The 24,595-nt window shown below is 38.5% G+C and overlaps 1 protein-coding gene across 1 annotated transcript; it reads left to right on the top strand.

Annotated features, from left to right (window-relative positions):
- Positions 1–3,031: 3,031 nt before the first annotated feature.
- LOC131230946 (vacuolar protein sorting-associated protein 2 homolog 1) lies at positions 3,032–21,244 on the top strand. Its single transcript, XM_058226970.1, has 5 exons — positions 3,032–3,428; positions 13,052–13,182; positions 18,770–18,874; positions 19,917–20,177; positions 20,947–21,244. The coding sequence occupies exons 1-5, from the start codon at positions 3,392–3,394 to the stop codon at positions 21,082–21,084; spliced, it is 672 nt and encodes a 223-aa protein (XP_058082953.1). The 5' UTR covers positions 3,032–3,391; the 3' UTR covers positions 21,085–21,244.
- Positions 21,245–24,595: the final 3,351 nt, after the last annotated feature.

Here is a 24,595-nt window from a genome sequence, read left to right as displayed (position 1 = left end):
TGACGGCGTGGATAAAACACATACATCATGTTGGGGTCCATATAGCAGGGACCACTCAGCGTTACTAACGATATCCGTCACACTTCATTTGGCTGGAGCGTGTCCGTCGAGCGTCGGATGCTTTCGGAATCCATGTTAGTAATATCCAAGCCATTAGTCTGATGCAACCCACTTTAGACGGACCATTCCTGAGGATCCTTGCGTTTTCTTCCACCTTCCATTGCTGTCCCCAAGTAGAAAATGACAGGATTGTCCCATCATAGAAATTTTAAGTTCACGGTCCATCCACGGCATAGCCGCGTAACAGGCGCGGCTTCGGTGGATCTGGTATCCACCGAGGTGGGTGCATCCCTGACTGTGGGCCCACCTTGATAAATGTTCCTTACATCCACGCCGTCCAATCGTTTTTAGGGTGTGTTTGGACAAGCGGATTGGAAGGGATTAGATTGTATTGGAAGGGATTGGATGGAGCAATCCCGGGATTGGCCCGGCGTGCTAAAAGACACGTTGAACTTCTACCTGGATCTAGCAATCCACTGACATCACCATCATTACTTTGAAATCCACGCAATCCATCCTAATCCCGTCTATTTTGCCTGGTATGTGTTTGGTTCGACGGATTGGAAGGGATTAGTCGGGCATAATCCTAGGATTGGCCAAGCATGCCAAACCGATTTGGTGGTAAAATCACTGGATATCCCAATTCCATGAGATTGTCGGCAATCCACTGACACAGCCATCATTATCTTGAAATGGCTGCATCCACCCTAATACAATCTAATCCCATAAGGGCATGTTTGGATGGGCCCTTCTCATGAGATTAAATTGTATTAGGGTGGATGGCAAGTAATGATGGCTGTGTTAATGGATTGTTGGCGGATTGCTATATCTACGGAATTTACCACCAAGTATGTTTGCCCCACCTGGCCAATCCCGGGAGTACTACTGGCTAATCCCTTCCAATCCGTCCAACTAAACAGGTCCTGGGCAAAATAGATACGATTAGGAGGGATTGGGTGGATTTCAAGGTAATGATGGTGATGTCAATAGGTTGCCGACAATTCCATAGGATTAGTATATAGAGGCAGAAGTTCAACGCGCCTGTTTGGCACGCCTAGAATGCTCCTTCTAATCCACCCTAATACAACCCAATCCCATCCACGCTACCCGCCCAAACAGGCCCTACCCTACACCGTACCCAGCATGGGCCAAAAATCAGTTAATCCTCATGGACCCACGCTACCCGCCCAAACATTTTTAGGCCCATGCCATAAAATGAGGTTACAAAACAGATGAACGGTCTAGATATAACACATGTGTGTTATACTGGATTACCAACAAAGCATGGAATTATTCTTATCCCATGACAACAGGGTAGTTATGTTTTTTGAATCCCATCCCACCGAATCCCTTCCAATCCCAACGCCCAAACACGCCCTTAAGGTATCGTCACGTAACGAAGCAATCCAAAATCTCTGGTGTACTATATCACACGAAACAGTGGTGATTGACCATTAAAACATTTTTGTTGGCTACAAAAGTTTTAGATCGAGCTTATATTTGTGTGGACCCTTCGACCAGGTCTTTTTGAATGACAAGTAAACATTCCGGTAGCCCCTAAGTTTTTTTAACAGTGATTATTCAATCACTATTGTTTCCTGTGGTGTGGTCCACATGAGATTTGGGTCTGCTTCATTTTTGGGATTCTTAACTAAAGTAATCTTTCAAAACGTATGGACGGCATAGATGTAAGGAACATACATTAAAGTTGGCTCCACCGTTATGGATCCACCCACCTTTCCAAAACAGATGGACGGCGTGTATGTAAATCCAGCTACCTCAAGCCGCGGAAACGGATTCGCTACTTGCCTACTCCCCCCGCACCCAGCCCAGTGGCTGATGGTCGGTGCTCTGTGGGCCCACCATGATGTATGTGTTTCATCCATTCCGTTGTTCCATTTTTTAAGATCCTTTTATGCTTGATCCAAAAAAATGAGAGGTATATAAATCTCAGGTGGACCAGGACAGCAATAATGATTGGATATCCACCATTAAAATCCTCCTAAGGCCCACTGTACTGTTTATTTGACATCGAATCTGTTGATTATGTCATCGGACGGATCCAGATGAAGGGAGAAAACAAAGATCAGCTTGATCCAATCGGTTGATTATGTCATATTTTTGGTGTTTTCAGTTCACCCATTTGGAATGACCTTATAAACGGTTTGGATAGCATATAAAAATCAAGTGGAGGCCAGGAAGGTTTCAACGGTCGTAATTTCTTTCCCCATTTTTACTCATTGTGTGACTTACTTGAGTTTTATATCCACCTCATTTTTGTCTCACGTCTCTAAATGAGTTCGAAAAAGGGATGTACGGAGTCGATTTCTCACATACATTGCAGTGGGCCCTATCCAGGGAAGCGGATTGGCCGGTGTACCTCACACCAGCTCTATAGCTACTGTAGGTACGTGTCGTGCGAAGACAAGCACGGACGCTCCTGGAGCTCCGAGTTGTACGAACGATTCAAAGGAGATCAAAGTTATATAGCCCACAGTGATGTATTTATTATATCTACACCGTTCATATATTTTTAGAGATCATTTTAAAGTATTATTCAAAAAATTAATCATATCCAAAGATCATCCGGACCACACCACAAATAGCAGCTGAGGTAATGATTTTCACCATTAAACAATTCGTAGTGCCCGCCGTGACGTTTATTTTCCATCATCTGTTCATAAGGTCGAAAAGACCTGAATGAATAGGAAAAATAAATTTTATATTGATCCAAAATTTCTGTGACCCCAAGAACAGTTTCAATGGTAGACGTTTAATCCCCCACCGCTTCTTGCAGCGTGGTCCATTGATAGTTATATCTGTCTTATTTTTCGTGCCAAGATTTAAGACAAGCTCATCAAATGGATGGACGGTTTGGATATAACAAATACATCATAATCAGGCCCACAGAACTTGCTGACGTCGATACAGCAGCTAGATAGCCGGTGTGAGGTACACCAGCCAATTCGCTTCCCCGGTCCAGCATCTTTGCCGACTCTGCGCAATCGATCGGCTTCACCCATCCAGCATCCTTGCGCAGGAACTTCGTGGGAAAGGCTTTCGCAGGAAATCCACGTCCGCCCCAGCCAGCCCGACATTTGCGGTCTAGATCATTGACACGTGGGCCCCACTTTTCCTCAGTTAAAACTCGTGCATATCCTCGAGTCGACAACCCACGCAAAACCAATACCGCGTAAATAACAAGTCAGACCATCGATCGAGCGAAGCTACCTTCCGATAACGCTGAAAATAAAAAGAACGGATTTTGTCATCTCTTCATATCCTCATCTACATCTCTTCAACGCCTGCAATCCGCGTCGGAATTCCCACCATGAGTTTCCTCTTCGGCAAGCGAAAGACTCCAGCAGGTAATATACATCTTCCCAATCTAATACCCCTTTTGTAATTTTTCTGGATAATCTAATTCTCTTAAATGAAATTTTATTTCAGTGAGCTACAATTTATTCTTTTCTTTTTTAATTCTCTATCAGTGTAGAAATTTAGAACACGATCTGAATGAAAATGCGTAATTAAGGAATTAGTTCGATGATTTGATTGTTTGTAAGAATTCTTTTGATGAATCGAGAATATCATAGTATTCATAATCATGATTATTTCCCGATTGGGGATTTTACAGATCTTTGTTAATTTCAAATTGCTTTAGGTTTGTGGTTACATTAATGATCTCCAACAGCCTGTTGTATGTTGCCTTAACGCACCCACTGTCACGATCCCAAGGGTTTAAAGAGCCTAACTTTACACGTTCCATCAGTTAAAGGGCTTTTGGCGCATTGGTTAGGTTCTTGACAATTGGTATGAGAGCCAACACCACGCCCTGTGTTCGAGTGAAAGCTGCTGTGGCGTGGAAAGGGCAACCAAAGTGCAGCCGCCATGCCCTGGAAAGGGCTACCTTGAAAAGAGGCCAGAGTGAGTGCTGCCATAGAGAGGGCTGCCGCAGACGTCGGCTTCAGAGTGTGGTGGAATGTTATGATCCCAAGGGTTTAAGGAGCCTAACTTACGTTCCATTGGTCCTGGGGATTTTGGCGCATTGGTTAGGTTCCTAACACCCACTGTCTTACATGTGCATCTGAGCCACTCAAAAGGTGGGCCCAACTGTGAAAATTACTTGTATGAAGCATTGGGCTGGTCCACTTATTGGATAGGTGGTAGATCTCTTCTCTAAAATTAATAGAATCTATGGTGGGTCCTACTTCGAGAGGGAACCTCTCTCCTAGTGCAAGCATTGAATAGAGAAATTAGAGAAAATATATCATGCCTCGTGTCGTCATTCACGTAGAACTATATGCTAGAATATCCTCGAAGAATACTAATTAAAATAGCTGTAGTTAGGGCTGAAAATATCATTCATCATACTCTGGGAAGTTGAAGGTGCATTTGTGAGACTAAATGGTATCACAAGGGACTCATAATGCCCTTCGTGAGTGTGGAAAGTTGTCTTTGGAATATCTTCTTCCTGTATGCATATTCGATTATATATGGATCGAAGATGGAGGTTTAAAAAATATCACACACCATGTAATTAATCAAGTAATTCATTAATCCTTGGTAAGAGAAACCCGTCCTTTGCAATAGTGTTGTTAAGGGTACGACAATCAACACAATACCGCCATGTGCCCATCCTTCTTCTGAACAAGCAAAATTGGTGACGGATAGGGATTCACACTCGACCATATGATCCCTGTTTTCAATCATCTTGTGAACTATTCTTTCAAGTTTGTTTTTCTAAGTATGGGGGTATTGGTAGGTTTGAAAGTTTGTACTCCGTGCCTACTCTTTGGTGGTCATCTTGTGATCTTGTGGACCCCTTGGGTTCTGTAAAAATAACAGTAATTTTTAAGAATTTTAATGAAATCGGGAGGTTTAGGATTTGATTTACCTTTTGTCACCGGAAGCTATCAACCACATGGCCAGGCCATTTGGTTGGTGTCACAGTAATTGTTCCATCGAGTGCAAATTAACAAGATGAGCTCCCCCATTAGGTTGCCCCATCATCCGGTAGGAGTCTCGTTTCACTATGAAATCCATGGTGAGCTTCTTGAGAATCCAATGGAGGGGACCAAGCTATTGTAGTCACAGGACTCCAAGAGCGAGGTCTGCTCCTTTAACCGACAATAAATACATGTTGGTTATGAAGCGGTACCGTTGTATTTACAGCTTGACACTGTCCAACGGCTCATATATTCCAACTACTTACCATCAGCAACCCTCACTGCAAATGATGCAGTGCTTTGAATGGGGCAATTTAGGCTGTGTGCCAACCATTCATTGATGAGGTTGTGTGTACTCCCCTGAACTGATCAAAATCGACACCCAATTGGCGTTTCAAAAGTCCAGACATTCTCATTGTGTGGCTGAGACAGTCAAACAGTGCATGTACTAAGATCTCCAGCATGACCTCCTGAGCAGTACACTGAATGTGTTGAAGCTTTTCTTCCTGCTTGCAGGCCAAGCCAATTGTTACCACGAATGTGGTAGGCCGAAACATCTGAATTGAGACCCGATCTCCACCTTCAGCCTACTAATAAAGTATCTGATCACTGCCTTTTCAACTTACTCTTCAACACGGTTAGCATCTCTTAAAATTTATTTGATACTTCCAGGCTTATCAGGTTTGCCATAGTTTCGAGACGGCTGTGTTGAAATCCTCATAATAACTGGGTCTGAATTGTATGCAGAGAGCCTTGATGGAATGTGTTCAAGAAAGTGAGGCTTGTGTCTTTTCATACCATTTATGGCATCACCTTCCAAATGGAAAAATGCTCTGAGGACTTGTTGATTGTTACCTGTCGGTTGTATTTTGGAATTGAAAAAATTGTTCCGCGCAATAGATCCAACTGGTCAGAGCTTTGCCTCTAAGCTCTGGAAAGTCAAGGTATTGTTTTGTGCCTGAATTGGTACCTTACCATCTCTACTGGTCCCACTGTTAGACCCCTCAGATTCACACCAGCCATCTCGATCAGGCTTTCAATCCTCAAGGACTGAAGTTGCTAACTAATTGTACTGCAGACTTATGGCAGCCAAAGTTTCTTTGATCTTGCACAAGGAATCGAAATGCTGCTGTAGTCCCTCTTCCAATTGCCCCACCTTGTCCTCAATGGGTGGAATTCTCTGGTTGTTGCTTTGGCAATGCCAAAGATCCGGCACTGATACCAAATTGGTAGATCTGTACTCTAAAATGAGTAGAATCTACCATGGCTCCTACTTTGAGAGGGAACCTCTATCCTAGGTGCAAACACTGAATGAAGAAATTAGGGAAAAGATCCAAATTCCTTCCTTTATTCTCATAGAACTTTTACACACAGTGTGATACTAAATAGGAAACAAATAAAAAGCATCTCAGCAAATAAAATCAAACAGCTCAAATTTATTCTCATGTCCCCTTCCATACATCAAATGTAAATCTTAACAACTGGCTACACTGGCATGTTGGATTGGACTGTTAGCATCTGCAACTTTGACATCCATTGTTTCTGTCCAGGGTGGCCTATCAGTGGACCATCCTTGTTTTGAGCCAGGTGATGGGCCACACCTTTGTCATGAGAGCCTGGTTGTAGGTTAACCCACCAACAGGTTGTGGGTGATTACTAGTCTTGTTGTGGAATTAAAGACCATGTGCTGAGTTAGAATCTTTTTACTATATAATCCAACCCTGCAACCTGAAACCCGATTATCATATTGTTCAGTGGTTCTAGTGGCCAATGGAATACCTAAAACCATATGTGCGATAATCATACACTAGAGTAGAAATCAGGCAATGACAACAAGATTCAAGAGATGAGATGGTAAAAGCACAAGGAAGCCACCATCCACACCTGCTTTGACTATTGCATCCACCCCTTCTTTCCACTTTTGGTTATTTAGTTGTACAGTGCTTGTTAGTGTATCACCAAAAGCTTTAAGGATGGGTGTATTTCTCTGTCAGAGTTTTGGAGAGGGTGCCAAAATCATTTTTGAAAGATAAATCGAGGATATACTAAGTTCCGCATGGTATGCACCTACATACATGCAAATTGGTAAGATAAATATCTCAGTATTTCAGAGAGAAAAATACAACTTCGAGTGTAGGTTGCAATTGGATACCATAGGGTAGGTTGCAATTGGATACCATAGGGTTAGGTTTCTCATCCCTGCTATAGTAGCGTTATACAGTACCAATACAACAGCGTGCTATGTCAATGCCACAGCGCGATGTGTTAATCTCAACTTGGCGTATCTTCACTTGGATGCTTATGTAATTCAGCCTATAAATGGGTTAGCAAGTTCCGTATATGAACTAGATTCCATGATCTTATAAAATAAGAAACTATTTTCTTTAAATTTCCTGCCATGGGATTTTTATTGTAGAGGTGTGAATCCACATAAGTACAACACCAGCTTTGTGTGGGGCGATTCCACTTTTGCAGCGAAATGTGGGAGCTCACCATCATCAATCTGGGAAATGAACCAAATTCCCACTTGTGGAAGTGCTTTGATCATGTGCATAGGCAATTGTACAAAAACAATGTGAAATAATCATCTCTATAGATTTGGGTGTACATGGAAAAGAGTAGAGAACGAGACACAAGAAGTACATGGTTTGTCACATCGTGACCACATCCATGAGAAACCGACAAATAATTCCACCAAAAAATGAGGAGAATAACAAGATACAAGAAAGACAATGCTCAAATACAATGAACATACACATCTCTAGCCTCTTCTTATCATGCACTAAGAGAAATTTCGGGAAAACCATCCCACCTCTTCTCTCCACAACCTTGCCAATTCATGAGGAAAACTCATTCTTGGAGAGAAACCCTCTCCCCTCTCATTCTTGCTAGCACAAGGGAAAACCCTACCCATCCCTGCCCTAACTTAGCCATGTAAGTGAAAAGACATTTTTATCTATAGAAACATGCCCCTCAATTTAACATGTGACATAACAATTTTGTCTTTGAAAAATGCCCCTCACCAAAAGCCAAGTTGATGGGCCATGACCCCCAATATCCACATATTTATCTTTCCGTTTATCATCTTTTTGCTTCTAATTTGCTATGCAGAGTTCAGCACATGCAATTAGTTTCAATCTATATGATTCTATTTGCATTAGGGTATGGACCTGTGTTCACCATCCAATCTTAGTTCTCTAACAAAACCGACGAGTACCTTCCATCCAGCCATTCTTTTGTTATGCTGCAAGTAGCTCGAACTGCTCATTAGAATTGTGGACAGCTAAGATCCTCAAAACCAAACCTTCTCTCTCTTCAAAAGGCAAGCTTTATTTCCGTCGGCAATCCCATTTCTCCCCTTAAGCTCATGCAACTAATAATCTCAGTCTTGGTGCTAATAATCCATTGCAACACTCGTTTCTTTTGAAACCTAGAGAAATTAAGTGCAACCGAAACTCTCTTGCAAGTCCAACACTGACCTTGCCAACTTTATTAGCCTTTCTGCTCACCTATGGGATCCAACTTTTCTCTTTAATAAGATGCAAGTTCCTTTGCAAAAGTAAGATACAAGTTTTGTTTCTGGAAACTGCGATTTTTGTATCACATACCAACTGTCTCAGCCTTGTGGTAAAATCAACAATCTTGCCATGCCAACCATTCATCCTTTATTTATTTTGAAGCCTAGAGAAGTAGGATCCCGACTTCTCTAGCTAATTCAAAACTCTGTCCATGTCAACTTCATTTTCCTTTGTGTTCACCTTTTCAAAGTGTACTCCACTTTCAAATGTTTCCTTAGGATCAATCTCAAAATCCACTCTGCCAAAAACCAAATCATCACTGTTATCTTGTACGAAATCCAATATGTCATTCCTATGACCAACAATGACACATTCAACCATGGGACTAAAGACATGCACAAATTCCTTGACCTCCTTGCCGTCTTACACTCTTTGGATGTATACAATCAAAATCAGTGCTTCCAAACGATTTTGCACAAGATCCCAGCCCAAATTTCATGACTACTAAAACTCATTTGACAACTCTTATCTTTCCACCTTGTCTAATGAACTTGTGACTGTTGAAATCCAATTGCAAGACCGAAACTGAATATTGGTTAAATTCAGCACATGTGAATCATTCTCAAGTTGTCATCATCATCTAAGCCCAGTTAATTGGGGTTGGCTGCATGAATCCTGTTCCTCAGATTCATGATGGAAGTTCCGGCATGAGTTTGACACCGGCTGCCAACCTGAACCTTCCTTTATCCAGTTTGGGACTGGCAATGAGAGCACAAAACTCTCACAGACGCAATTTAATAGACTATTTTACATAGTCTACTATCCCCAACTATCCTCCTAAGGAGAAGTTTGGTTTCAAACTCCAGTTCAAATAGAGTATCCCGTGCTAATGTGCCTTGGATGATCCACATCTCTGGGTTAGGCGCTGATGGGCACATTGAACTATCCATGTAGGTTGAATCATTCTCAAGTGTCTTGGTTTATTTTATTTTTAGTTTTTTTAATGACTTTCTCAAGTGTCTTAGTTATTCCATGAAACATCTTTTTATATGCACTGAACCTGCACCAATTGAAATACAAATTCTGGTTTTCCCATTAATATGGAATTGCCCTCACATGGTTCAAACAAACTAAACTAATGCTTATATGAAACGTATGATGTGTAAAGTATCCAAATTTGGTGACATTCAGGACCGCATCCCACTATCAACACTCCGAAAATGAAGGCCAATGCCGACTCATCGACTTAATTTGCTTCATTTTGAGATTTTCTTCTGGTATTTTTGAATAAGTTTCTTTTTCACCAATCCGATTGCTTTCTTTTGAAACATTTTTTTGTCTGTAGGCCATTTTCCCTCAATGCGAACACTGCCTTGGATGCATAGGCGAATTGAATTGTGAACATGGTTTAGTCAAGAGGAAATGTTGAAACTAATTATTATTATTATAGATATTTTGATATTGTTCGTGATGAAGCCTTAAATTGCATGTGTTTCAGTCAAACCCACCCTCATCAAACAAAAATTAGTGTAGTTGTGATTTGGAGTGTAGATCGTCAACATGAATACCAATGGAAGGAAACTCAAGTTGGTTAAAAATGCTCCATAACAGTTTAAGAGGGATCTTGTTAAGTACCTGCTATAATGGCCTACCATGTAACACCTATTATAGCAGCTTATGTGAAATAATGTTCATAACAGCCATGATAACAACACTTAAGGCTATGACCATTTTCTGACAATTAACAAGATAGAAGAGAAGGGCTTTAAAAGGCTATGGTTGTTATGAGCTTAAATATGACAGTCATGATTGATGTTTTTAGGATAATTGTTTCTTAAATATGACAGTCATGATCGATGTTTTTAGGATAATTGTTCCTTCCCTAATCCATCATCATCTTAGCTTTTCTTCTAGTAATTAGAGCTTGGCTTTTTTAAATGACAGGTTGGCAAAAGTTTTGTGATGGCTGCCAACCAGACATCAATTGGCAATGAAAGAAGTTCAAGTTAACATGACTCACATGCAGTATTCCAAATATCGGAAATTTTATTGACAATATTGCCTATATTATTGGTATCTCTGGTCAGCAACACCAAAATTGCTGGCAGTTTCAAAATTTTCAAATATCGCCCATATTTTCAATAATAATGGCTATATTTGGTGATATTATTGATATTAATGGGTTTTTGAGAAGAATTCTTTATAGAAGTTCCCTGGTATCGGCGATAGCATCGATAATATCCCTGATACCATTGATAATATTTCCAATACTAAGGAAACAGTTGTAAATATGCAAAGATTGACATAAAATTGGAGTTAAAAATATCCAAAAACCCACATAATCTCCTCTGTTTATTTTTTTTTAATTTTTTTTTTCTTTTTTTCTTTTTTGGAATTTTCTCCCTTACGTAATTTCAATCACTCTAGGTTTTTATTGAATTAAAATTTGGATTTGGGGAGATATCTTGATTTGAAATGAAGATGGGCCGTAATTCAAAGGTGATGAAAAATCAATAGAAACTTTTTTTTTTTTCAAATGTTTGCATGGATTATAATGGAAATCCATGTCTATGCATGACTCTCATGCATTAACCTGGATCTCTAGTGAAAAGTTGACATTTAAGTGAGAAATGGGGAAGATTGGTGAAATCCTAATTATTTTATTTTATTTTATTTTTTATTTTTTATTTTTTTTATATTGGAAAATGTGTTTTTCACTATTCGTTAATGTGAAAATTTTAGATGTTAATGAGTGTTGACTGATCAACTGATTGACTACCAATTTTTTATATTTATTTTATACTGATTTTTTTGACCACGCATGGTAAGGCCCTTATAAAATAGAAACTTATTATTTATGGTTTTTTTTTTTTATTTTAATTTTTTTTTTTTTTTTTATTTACAATATTTTGATTCCTACATGTATCAACATGTGTCTTTTAACATCTCCTGAAGTTTCACAAAAAAATTCCACCTTTTTCCAACATTTCTCCAATGCTTACCTCAGACAACGATATTTTTTCTGGGTATCAGTGATACGGATACATGGTTCCAATACTCTGAACACTGCTCACATGTTAGCATGGTCCCTCCAATACTAACACCCAGCCTGCTAATAAATGCATACAGAAAGGCAAGAAAACAATGGATGATCATTGGAGGACAGCTGGGAGAGAAACCGCTGAGCACGGGGCATGTAGACATGTGAAATTCCCTCATATCAAATAATTCACACATGAGGAACACTCATGTACCACAACTGGATCAAAATTTGAAGGACATTCTCAAGTAGTTAACTGCAAAGAATAGAAAGGAGCCGATTACGCATCGATACATCTTTGTTGAACATGTCGTACAAGCCAATAAGATCTTGGCATCATGCTCAACATTGTACTTACAGCCCAACTGCTGCGTGTCATTGAAAAGGGGAAATTTGCAAGCAGTCAAGGTTATGCAATGGCAAACAAGCTTGCTAACCACGATGTGTGGAAGTGGTGTTAAGTAGAAAAATATCCTTTCTTCCAGAGTACCGGGTTGAGCGTGTGGAGAATCCATCTTTTTTTTAAAATTTTTTTTATAATAATAAATTAATTTTTCCTTTCTAGATTGAAAGTCAAGCTAAAATTTGTAGATCCCTTAGAATTCTATTTTTATCAACTTCATAAACGAATATCATTTGGTCTCTATTCTTAGAAGGATCTTTTTGGAGCATGAAATTAGGGATATAGTTTTTGTTCATTTAAGTAGATCTAATATTTTATTAGGAATTTCCATGTGTTGCACCATAAGACTGCATTCGTTAAGAAAGATAATTAATGAGGAAAAACTCTCATGCTGTGGTAGCGTTTAATGGTTCCTACTTCATATGCACGCACCCTACTTTGGCATTTTTTCCAATTTGTTTAATAACACTATTCCAAGGAATTATAAAGGCTATAAGGGCTTGCTTGAGAAGTGTCTCTCTCTCTCTCTCTCTCTCTCTCTCTCTCAAAATTGGGGTCAGCTAAATGAATCCTGTTCTGCCACTTCATCCTATCAAGGGCTGGACATTCAGTTAGGCCGTAGGTCATGAAGTCTGTTCTTACTACCTCCATCAATGTCCTTTTGGGCCTTTCCCTTGCCATTTTAGAGCCTTCAAGTTGTACCAACTCACTCCTAGCCAGCGTAGTTCTTGGTCTTTGTCACATGACCAAACAACCTACATCTACTTTGCCTCATCTTATTACCTATTGGTGCTACTCTGAAGTTCCTTTGAATGCATGCATTTCTAATTCTGTCCTTCCTCGTCTTGCCACTCATCCATCTCAACTCCCTAAGCACTTTTGGACTTGAAACAATAGTGCTTGCAAATTGGGGCTGGTCCCTTAGTTTGAGTGGGTGGGTCTAGCATCATCACTTGATTTTTTATATTGATTGAAATTACTGTAGTTCAATTTATTTGAACATGAAAAACAGTCATATGGTTATAGTTTTACTTGTCAGAAATTAACAAGTTAATGCTTGTTGGCTGCTGCTGTTATGCAGAACTCCTTAGGGAGAATAAGAGAATGCTAGACAAATCTATTAGAGAGATAGAGAGGGAGAGGCAAGGTCTACAAACACAAGAGAAGAAGCTTATTCTTGAGATAAAGAAATCTGCAAAGCAAGGGCAGATGGTATACTTATCTTCCCCTTTTTTATGTTTCTATTTTGTTCTGTTTGACGTGCTGTCTTGCAATGTATGAAAGATTGTTTATGTGCAAAGTTGGTTTCTCTATTGCTTTAGCAATGGTAGCTGTAAGTAATACGTAGATTATCATCCTTTCTTTCAATCTTGAGGCATGCTATTTTCAAGTATGATCCCAGTTCAACACTCTTAGGGCATTGATATGGCATGAGTATGGTGTTTCTGCTTCAATTGAAGTGTTAAACTGGATTAGATACAATTCCATTACGCATTTTGTATTTGCCCAGGGCTGTAGCATCTAAAGTGTTTTAACATTGCAGTCAGGGGTTCAATGTGTCACAGTTAAATAAGATATAAAAGAAAACAGATCAGTGAAGTTATTTAGTCTTGGCCGGCTAAGCAATGAATTGAGCATGAGTTTTATCAAGGTATCATCCAAGCATCACTAAATCCTTTAGATTACCTATAACATTTTCTTTGATATGTAGATCCCCTAGCCACACTTTGTATTTGGTTCACTGGACTTCTTTGGTTGGTTCCTAGGTAATGATACCATAATTCTTTGAATCTCTTTTCCATTGGTATCACCCTCACCAAAACAGATCTCTAATTCTTCGAAGCTCTTTTCCATTGGTATCTCCCATCACCAAACAGATTTTAGAAGGTATTGCTTCTTCCATTAAACTCAAAACTCTCCCTGTAGTAGACTTCCTTCTCCCTATTCCTTTTGTCCATTCTCCCTTTGATTGCCTCTCACTGTTCCATTGACCTTGTTTGGTGTCCCAAATTCCCAATAGACTAACTTGGTGAGACATCCATTCATGCTCCTAGACCAATTTTGTCAAAATCTTTTGCATATCACGAATCATAATAGGGCTCAAATTGTATCGGATTGCAAATCATATTGTAAATCATAAGATTTTTTTTTTTTTTTTTTTTATTTCTTAAAAAAATTGAAAAACATTAGGAGAAAATATTAATAAATCAGGAAAAAATTAAAAAAAAAAATCATCAATCATCCATTTCCCATTAACATGCACTAAGAAAAGTAATACATAACGTGATATTATTATTTGACAACATGTATACAATATACATATGATGATAGTATAGGATTCTATTATATATATATATATATATATATATATATATATATATATATATATATAGAGGAATGCTCACCATGCTGGCAGCAAGGGTGCTTGAATTTTCCTTGTTAAAAAAACGCACAAGCAGAACTTTCAATTGTCTGCAGGAATCCATTAATTAATGGAAATTAATATTATCAGTTTTTTCAATTTCTGCAATCAAATCTTCATCAGAAGTAACTTTTATAGCCAAAGCAGGACTCACTAGTCTGAGAATTTGATGAGATTTGCAGCTTGTTTCACACTAAGTTAGTTTCCCCAATCTTTCTTTAAGCTACAAGAATGCAATAGAAATGGATAAATATAGGCATCACATCAACTAAAAGCAGCATTTTTAATGAAGATGGACACAAAAATGCCAAATGCACTTATCCTTTCCTGTTCCTAAATACTCTACCAACCTTAGAGTTTCACAAGTTGCCTAATGAACTTCCATCCAAATTGGGCTTCTACACACCTGAATCCAAACACCCACTTAATGGGCTTTTGGGATGGATTACTAGCTGTCTCAAATCAATCTCTACCTTTTAAGGCAGCTGATCTAGCTGTATCTAAATCCCAAAATACTTATTTGCACACAACTGCAAGGAATACACCTGATTTTATATTGTACATTTAAACCTATTTGAGTTCCATCAAGCAACATAAAGGGATAATATGAAATTTAAATTACGATAATTATGAGGGAGACTTACTGAGTGCCATTCTTATTGTTTTTATAAGCTGTTGAAGCACATCAATTTCAATCATCGCAGCCTCCCAGTACTTCTTAATACCACGGACAACTTTGATGGGTACCATCTCTTTTTTCCCTGTCCCAGCATTCCAAAACCTGACCAAATGTCCCTGAAATAAGCTACACAAAAGATGAAGCAGAATGAGGAAGATGACATTAGCATTTCTCAAGTCAAGGCACTAACTTTAAGAGATAGAAGCCCACTGTGTTTGCTATCATGCAAGGCCTATGCATGGACAGGAAAACTTACAACATGCTTTAAATATCACATAATTTGGTAATGTATACTGACTTTTATGATAGCAGATCTATAAGAAGCCAAGTGATCTTCTCACATATAGTCATAATCTCTCCCAAAGAAGCATCTACAATTGGTTTTCCACTATCTTGAGAAGAAGTTCTGTTCAATATAAAACATGGATAAGTGCATAGTTTTTTTTTTTTTTTTTTACAGGCCAATAATTAAGGAGGTAGGGATGGTACTTCCAAAATGTGCAGTAATGGAAATTTCAAACATTTTATAGAACTAAGATTGGAATTTCTAAAACTTGTTACCTGAAAATTACTAAAAAAGAGAACATAAATCAATGATAAGAAACTATGTTTTTTAGATGACAAAAACAGTGTCTCAGAACAAAATCTGGTAATCTTTGTTTCAATAGAGAAGAGCGTCAATTGCAAGTTCACATCAATAGGTAAGGATTTATGTAAGTGTTTAGGTTGATGAGAATACCTGCTTGGGGTTCTTTTGAAGCTAGCTCAAAAACCAAATTGAAGGAACCTAATCACACTCATGAACGAGTTTCCTAGTGACTTGGCTTGAAATCTGTTTGATTCAAGTTGATTTTGTTCTCACACTGAAACCATGCCACTCGGTGAGGTTGACAGAGCCTCTTGACATTTATCTTCAATTTTCCACATCATCTTCGATATAATTTCTGGAACTACCATTGTCAATCACCAACTTGCATGCTCTGCCTTGCACTGTGCCAAGTTGTTATGAAGGCAATGGTACTTCAATTTTTTCCTGCTGAAGACTTTTTAAGACAGCAGACTGTGTCGTATGAGGAGATTTGACATTCCATCCCCATTACAGAATCCTCCCTGAATAGTTTGCACCATCTCCTTCACTCCATCCTTGCATCGTAGGTAATGAACCTACAATAACATAAGGAAGCTACAAAAATTATAAAAGTTTATCTATAAAAGCAACAATTTATATGACAGATTGTATCCATCTAATGTCGTTCTCATCACAGCTAATAGCCAAGAAGAAACAATCCATGAACAGATTCCTTTTGATACCACAACAATGTTTGTCTTTATGGCCCCAACACAAAAGTAACAGTGAAAGCACAATCCCAAAAGGCATTCCCAACATTGAGGGGAAAAAAAAAAAACAAATACCCAAAACCCCATTCCCCTCTTTTTACATGCTTTTTATCGACAACATGCAACATAAGTGCATCAAATCACAGCCAGTACCACCTCCTCCCCACATTAACCTCAGCCTTTTTTAAGACATTGGAAGCATCCCATGCTTCCCAACCCCCAACAAAGGAGTGTCTGCAAGGCAGATATTTAAATAATGCATAGAAAAAAAAAGAAGGACTCACACCACTATTTATCTCTCGTTTTGTTTGGGGTCCCTACCAAAATTCTACAAACAACTAAAGAAATACAAATAAAATGAATATTTGGGTAAGGTTTTCATGAATGACAATGGCTATGAACCATTAGATTTACAAGCACAAAACTAAATATATCTCCATCCCTACAGAAGCCAATTCAGGGAAAAATCACATGTCAAAATCTTGAAAACAACTAAAGAAAAAAAAGTGGATGCTTCACAATTATCTTTAATTATGAAAACAACATAACTTTGAAACATTCAAAGTGAGTGCAATGGTAACATACTGACTGAGGGTAGCAAGCATCTACTATAGCATATTGGTTCTCCTGCCATTTTAAATGCATTCAAATTGTCATTAATGGAAATGGAAAAAAATAAAATAAACTTGGACTAGAGTCAATTGCATTCACATCATACTAGAGTTAATTGCATTCAGGGTGCATTGTTATACACTCATGTGCAAGTCATGTTGGCTAATGTATGCTGATGTTTTCCGAGGGATAATTCATCTAACCTAAACACATTATAGAAGACCTCTCATTCCACCTGTTGGAGAACAAAACAGAAATGCAGAACTGAGCTTAAATATTTAACAGCCAAGGAAAGTAGGCAAAAGACACAAACAAAATGGAGAACACTTGTCCCAAAGAATAGCTAGAGAGAATCTAAAACTATAAATCCCAAAATCTCATTGAGGAAATGATACAAAACCCATAGAGAAAAAGGAAAAGAAATGTAATAACCATGGGGGAAGAAAACTAATATCGGACTCCAAGTCCCAACAGTTAAGGCCGTGTTTGGATGATCACCCAAAATTGAATTGCAATAGTTCAATTCAACGAGTAAATGACTCTAGTGAGGCTAGCCACTCAAATCACAATTATTGTCATTCCAAGTCCAACTGGCCAACTTAAAAGCCCATGGAATTTGGCCATAATCTTCTCATAATGAATTTGAATAATTGCAATACGGTTCAACAAAGCATCCAAAGAGATCCTAAAAGAAGCAAAACTAACAAATGAAAAGGATAGTAGATGATCAGAGTCTTCATACACAAATGTGGATGGCAACTTTTAGATTAAAAATCACAACAGTTATGCAAAAGAATAAAAACTGATAAATAACAAGACATCCATTTTCAAATAAATGTCTCAATGACAATATATATGAAGAGAGGCCATGAAGAAAAATGAGAATAATAATAGAAAAGGTGGGGACAAATTGCCTAAATTCAAACTAGAAATTTCAACTAGTAAGTAAATGAAATAGCTGAGAAATCAGTAACCCAATAAAGAAAGGATCAAAGAAAGGATATAGACCTTGAGAGAGTGATCTACCCTCCCTGCAAGTAAACACAAGAGTGTGGTTTTCTCACAGCCTGGAGGACCCAGCAAAAGAGTCATCCTTCGTGCCAATCCGCCTCTGCATGAGTAAAGCAATGATCTAACAAACCCCTATCCAATTCTCAATTCTCATCCCCAATCTGCAAACCCCTTTCTGGCAAACCCTACAAATAGCCTCAACAGCCCAAATTGCAGCAGCTTCCTGCTCCATCTCCGACCCGCCACTGCAAACCCAGCTAACCCTAGCCCAGAAAAACCCCTAACCACCAGACATAGATCCAATCACGGACCAACAGCCCCATTGCTGCCTCCCCAAACTCCGGCAAAATGCCAATCACACACCACCAGTCCCAATCGCGCACCACCTGATGCGACCCTGTCCAAAACCCATCATCTAGGTTATGTTATGTTTATAGGGCTCCTGTGCCAGCACCCGGTTTAGTTAGCGCCGACAAAGGTTAACCCCAAAGTGCATGGTATGCTCGGTTTTGTTGTAGTGACATGACTGTTTTGCTACATTCTTATGTTCTTTTTAAACTTCAACATTGTAAAATGTTGGGACGCGGAAATTATGTCATAGCATTGTGTTACTGTTTACCATTTGCATTTAGCATCTGATGGAATTCATGCATAGCAAGATCGACGATATCAGTTAAAGCTTCATAGTCATCATACAAATCAACCATTCATGATTTGGTTTTTGTGTTCTTTTTCAGGGGGCTGTGAAAGTAATGGCAAAAGACCTTATCAGAACACGTCATCAGATCACAAAATTCTATGCTCTCAAATCACAACTCCAAGGAGTATCTCTAAGAATTCAGGTATCTTCTGCATTTCTCACTTCTCATTTTACATCAGTAATAATGGTACAGAATTTCTCATTCTATTTAATTTTTTTCCCCCAACGGTACCAGAATGGCCCAAGTATCAGTTGGTTGCTTGTTGCTTACATTGAAGTTGAATATCTATTTTATCTTTCTCCAAACCATTGATCTGACAAGCTCCACTGTGGATGGGGAATGCCAAAAAATATCCCAGATTGGAATATCCTATTTGATCACTGGCTGCAGATTGGCAGTTGAGGACAGTTTAAAATCTCGAAAACTCGATTCGACTCGAAAACTCAGATGGATCTTTACCTGATTGGATTCATATTTAATAATTAAATTAAATATTATTTATAAGTATCTAAAACCAGTTACATATGATAAAATAATTAAAATAATGGATGGAGAATCAAACCCACGGTGCTTGGCTTCTTAGTTAGAGATGTTTCCTATGCTATAGGTCTTGTGTTTGAAAGCCCCTTCTTACTTTAAAAAATAGAAAAATAAAAAATAAAAAACTCATGGAGCGAATGACTCACTTCAAGTCGTTTTGAGTTGACTCGATTGAGTCGGCAAGTTGACTTGACGAGCGATGCCGAGTTGAAGCTGAGTCAGGCTTACAACTGAGTTTCATAGTTACTCAGCTCGAAATCCTGCTGAGTTGAGTTGACTCGGCTGATTTTGCATTCGAGTTACCGAGTTTTAGAACTACGGTTTAGGAAAAAAAAAGTAACAGGCGGCATTCAACTGAAAAATGGCCAAGGGTCGAATGGTTAGGATTTTCTGTGGGAGTCCCACCAGATCAATCTGGACCACCAACAATTCTCCTAACTTGTACAAACTTGATCCAAGGATGTTGTACATATTATCAGGCAGAGGATCATGTAGTTCATCTTTGCTATCATGGTGCTCACACCTAAATCCTCATAGGGTGAAACTCAAGATAGGCGAGAACCTACCATTTTGATTTGTGGAATTATTGTAAATAGCAAATACATATTCTGATTTCAGTTTTTGGGTTTCGTGATATTTGTAGACATTGAAATCGACACAAGCGATGGGTGAGGCTATGAAAGGTGTCACCAAGGCAATGGGACAGATGAATAGGCAGATGAACCTGCCAGCATTGCAGAAGATAATGCAAGAGTTTGAGAGGCAAAATGAGAAGATGGAGATGGTGACAGAGGTGATGGGAGACGCCATTGATGATGCGTTGGAAGGAGATGAAGAAGAGGAAGAAACTGAAGAACTTGTGAGCCAGGTTCTTGACGAAATTGGAATCGACATTGATCAGCAGGTACATCAATCTCTCCTTCTGTTCTATTTTTAGAATTTGAGCAGATGGTTTCTCTTCTTGTTGCATGTACAGCAACTCAGTCATAGATTCTTAGGGAGAAGAATATAGAATGTTCAATTCAACATCTTCTCAGGTTTTTACGCTTCATCACGGGTTGCTCTTTTTGGGACAGTCTGGATGCACCCTCGAAAGAGGCTTTTTAGGCCCAAATGCTACTTTCATCCAAATGGCAGACTCAGCGAAAACCAATCTGATTGGGTTTTGCCTATTTGATTGAAAACCAGGCTTGAAACCCCTGCTGAGGAAGTTATTGATATGGTGGGCCCAAGGGTAGAGGGGGGATAGCTGTAAAGCTCCCACACAGATTACCAAATGGCAGGCCCCACCTGTACCTCTGGGTCAAACGTACAAAACAAGCACTTAAATGCCACTTTGATCCAAATGACAGTTGATGTTGTGTGATTGAGGAAGTTGTTGATGTGGTGGGCCCAAAGGCAGTAGGGGATGATCATAAATCTCACATGGAGGGGGAGGGTGGGAGGGAGGGAGGGATTGTCCATTTCCACCTGACACACAGGATTATCTGATAGTGTGGGGGGATATGCTGGGGTGGCCCATCCCCTGATGGGATCCTCCATATACAATGGCTTAGATTATCAAATGGCAGTCCCCACCCTTACCTTTCTGGCTCGAACGTACAAAACAATCACTCATCTTCTCATCGAGCACCCTACAATGCCTCATACTGAGGTCCAATTGTTTCTTGCAGCTCCTCAAGGCACCCTCATCTGCAGTGGCCGCACCAGCTGCGACAAACAAGGTTGCCCAGGCTGAAGCAACAGGGAATGAAGATGGCGGCATAGATAATGACTTGCAGGCCAGGCTAGATAATCTCAGAAAGATGTAGTCTTCTCATCCTGTCATCACATGAGGTGCTATGCAGCAATATCAATGAAAGCGGTAACTTGGGCCATGTAATATTAGGAAAATCGTGCCTGCTTTTGCTTGCTGAGTGCTTGAAATTGACGGATTTAATAAAATCACATCTCGTGCTGCTTAATGTGTCATTTTAGTGAATATATATATACTGATGCATATATTTGTTCTGGTTTATGTAAGCTTAATGAGAACCATGCTGCTACTGTATCTGGAGTATTATTGTAGGCATGCCGAATTCTTAGAGCGGTGGAGGCTCAAGGGGCATTTGGTGCCATAACGCTTGATAAGGACTGGTGAGGGGTGGCATTTCCAGGCCATCCATCCAGTGTTTCATGTCCATGGATGTTGATGGTTGAAAATTCTCTAAATGGACGACCCTTGCAGCCATCACATTTCCTGTTCAATGTTTACCATCAGACATTTTCATTTTTACTTACTATTTGAAGCTGCCATCTGTAAGGGTGAGATAGGCACCAATTTTCAACTGCCAGCCATCCATGAATAGTTCCAACTAGATGGATGGTCTGGATCTATCAAACTGTCTTCCAGGAATGAGGTATTGGTTGACAAATGCCCCTTTCCACTGTGCTGAAGTAGGCCATTATCTCTTCTGAAGTAGTTCACTTGGATTATCTGTCTTTGCAATATTTTTTTGCTGGGAGGCAATTTACACGATCCAAGAGGAATAAAATTTCATTGTCCCACTTTCTATACCATACACGTGGCATGTGTTTGATCATCTGAACTTTTCAATCATCCAGGCACCCATGAACAGGTCATAAACCACAAATCATAGTGATTGGAAATCCTCACTAGTTAGGAAATGGTGAACAGAAACATCGCCTTGATCCCATTGGTGATTTTTCATGACATTTTTACATGTTTAGCATTGTCTGGTCATTTCGATTCTGGGTCTGTGCTACATTTTTTCAAGTGTTATGATGAATAAATAGTTTAGATCATCATACATGCCACTTGGACTGTATAAACCCAGGTGGACGGGATCTCCTCCCTTTCTCAAGCCATTTAAAGTTTCATTTTTATTTTTTATTTTTAGTTATTTCAAAATTTGAAGTTTGGCAACTGTCAAAAGGTCAACCGTTCAAACCCTCTTTACACTTAGTACTGGTGAAGAAATTTATGGGCCGGCATTGGATTGTAGGATGAATCTTTGAAACATACATGGGTTGGATTAGAGCCATTACATATAACCAGCTCCCTGACTTTTTATTTGGGGCCTGTTTGGGAGCATGGAAAGTATTTGGCTGGAAAATAATTTCCAAGAATAACACTATTCCCTCATTGGCAGTACACTTTTTGATGGAAAGCATTTTCTGAGAATATGTTTTCATAGAAAAAATTCCTAAATAATTTTCCAAACCCTCTCCATCTTTTTAGTTTTCACTCTAAATGCTTTCTTGGAAAAAAAAAAAAAACCTTCCATTGCAATCTCCTCTCTCTCTCTCTCTCTCTCTCTCTCTCTCTCTTTTTCCCAAGCTCCCAAACAGGCCCTTGAGGGGCCGTTTGGATGCTTGTAAACCCCAAGTTATAACGCTTTACACCATGTGTTTGGATGGGATACAAATGGTCTAAGTTGTGTTCTGTTTACAAGTGCACTCTTTAACTTTAAGGGGTTATTATTATTATTTAATTTAGAACATCACTTTTTTAATTCCTAAGAACATTGGTGTTGTAACCAGATACAATAAGTTATTTACTAGGTGTGCACTTTAAGGCCTGTTTGGTAGACACCTAAAAATGGGTTCATTTCATTTTAGTTAATTGTAATTATGTATTAGAGATCAAATTTCTTTTTAGTAATGATTAAAGATTGTCTTGATAACCCAGAATCATGATATTTGATATATAATTGCCATTAACTCATTGGCAATTATGATCACGTATACATAATTACCATTAACTAAAATGAGATGAACTCATTTCAGTCGTCTGGCAGCGAGCCCTTACTAGTTTGCCGAACACATCAGAATGAAACAGTTCACCTGCAACAAAGATTTTACAAGCATCCAAACAACCCTTAATAGAACTATAGTCCTTGAGCCGCCATTTGCTGGAAGATATGGGGCCCTAAGAAGAGGGAGAGAGTGTGTGCATTTTTTTGTTGCCCTAAAAATGAGGGAGGAAAAAATTGTTGCTCACCCTCAATTGGTGTTGGTGGGACCACTAAATCAAAATCATAACTAAAAAAAGCTTGAAAAATCAACCCAATGTTTAGGCAGGTTGGTCGGTTTTGACTCCACTTGATTCAATACTTCAAAACTAAATAACTTAAAACAAATAATATTTTAATTAGTTAGATAAGTGCTTAAAAATATTAAATAAGTTGTTTATGGTGTGTTAATTAGGGAGTTTGTTCTTGTTTATTTGTTTTCTTGTCAAAGGTTAAGGGCAATGTCTATAGCATCAATATCGTTACATTCATTTTTGGCTGGGGATACAGAAACATAGATTGATATTGTTGGCTGGGGATACAGAAACATATATTGATATTGCTGATATCATCATTATTGATACTCGAAAATGTATTGTTGACCAACAAAACATTGGGGAAATATTGGAAAAATGGTGAGAACTTTTAGTGAAACTTTAGGAGATACTAAAATACATGTATTTGCATATTTAGGAATTAAAAGAATTATAAAAAAGATGCATATATAATAAATTCCTATTTAATGGGGGCCTAAAGCATGTACTGTCTTAGGAAATTAATGAGTTCATTTTATACCAATAATATCATTAGAAACACAATATTACTTAAAAGTTGTTTTTAAATTTTTTAAAAGAGTCGTGCATTCATACATCCATACATGTCCATCCATCTATTAATACATCCATCCATCTGTGTATAAATACATACACTAATACATCCATGCACACACACACACATGTTTATTCATCCATTCGTACATACATCCACATATACCCTATTACACTGATCCATGCATGCATGCACATATACACTACTACATCCATCCATCCATCCATTTATACAACATGATCATTCATCTATGCATATATAAATACATATACACATACATGATCCATCCATCCAACCAACCATACATACATATACACACTTGCATACACGATCTATCCATCCATCCATGCATACAAACATGCATTCATTATCCATCCATGCATGCATAATATATACATCCATAACACATCCATCCATCCATCCATCCATCAATGCACACATTCGGGCACTCTTGGGTGCCTGTGCACACACACATATCATACATCTATCCATACATGTACATAATTATAAAAAAAAAATAATTATTTTTTTCTAAAATAAACAAATTTTTAATTTTTTCATAATTTATTAAAACTTTAAAAATAATTATTTATTAAAAATTGCAACAAATCACTCCTCAAAATCCATACATAAAAAGAATACATTACTAAGTTTTTCATGAAACAATGTTATTATTTTTTAAAATAAAACATATTTTTCA

The sequence above is a fragment of the Magnolia sinica genome, chromosome 17 (assembly GCF_029962835.1).
Source record: "Magnolia sinica isolate HGM2019 chromosome 17, MsV1, whole genome shotgun sequence".
Lineage (NCBI taxonomy): Eukaryota > Viridiplantae > Streptophyta > Magnoliopsida > Magnoliales > Magnoliaceae > Magnolia > Magnolia sinica.
The sequence above is the reverse complement of the archived record's forward strand: the minus strand, read 5'-3'. Positions and strand labels throughout refer to the sequence as shown.

Bases quoted from the DNA above. Each gene is read 5' to 3' on its own strand.
- LOC131230946 (XM_058226970.1), top strand. From the start codon at position 3,392: ATGAGTTTCCTCTTCGGCAAGCGAAAGACTCCAGCAG. The intron at 18,875-19,916 runs GTATCTTCTGCA...TGATATTTGTAG, and splicing joins GAGTATCTCTAAGAATTCAG to ACATTGAAATCGACACAAGC. The intron at 20,178-20,946 runs GTACATCAATCT...TGTTTCTTGCAG, and splicing joins GAATCGACATTGATCAGCAG to CTCCTCAAGGCACCCTCATC.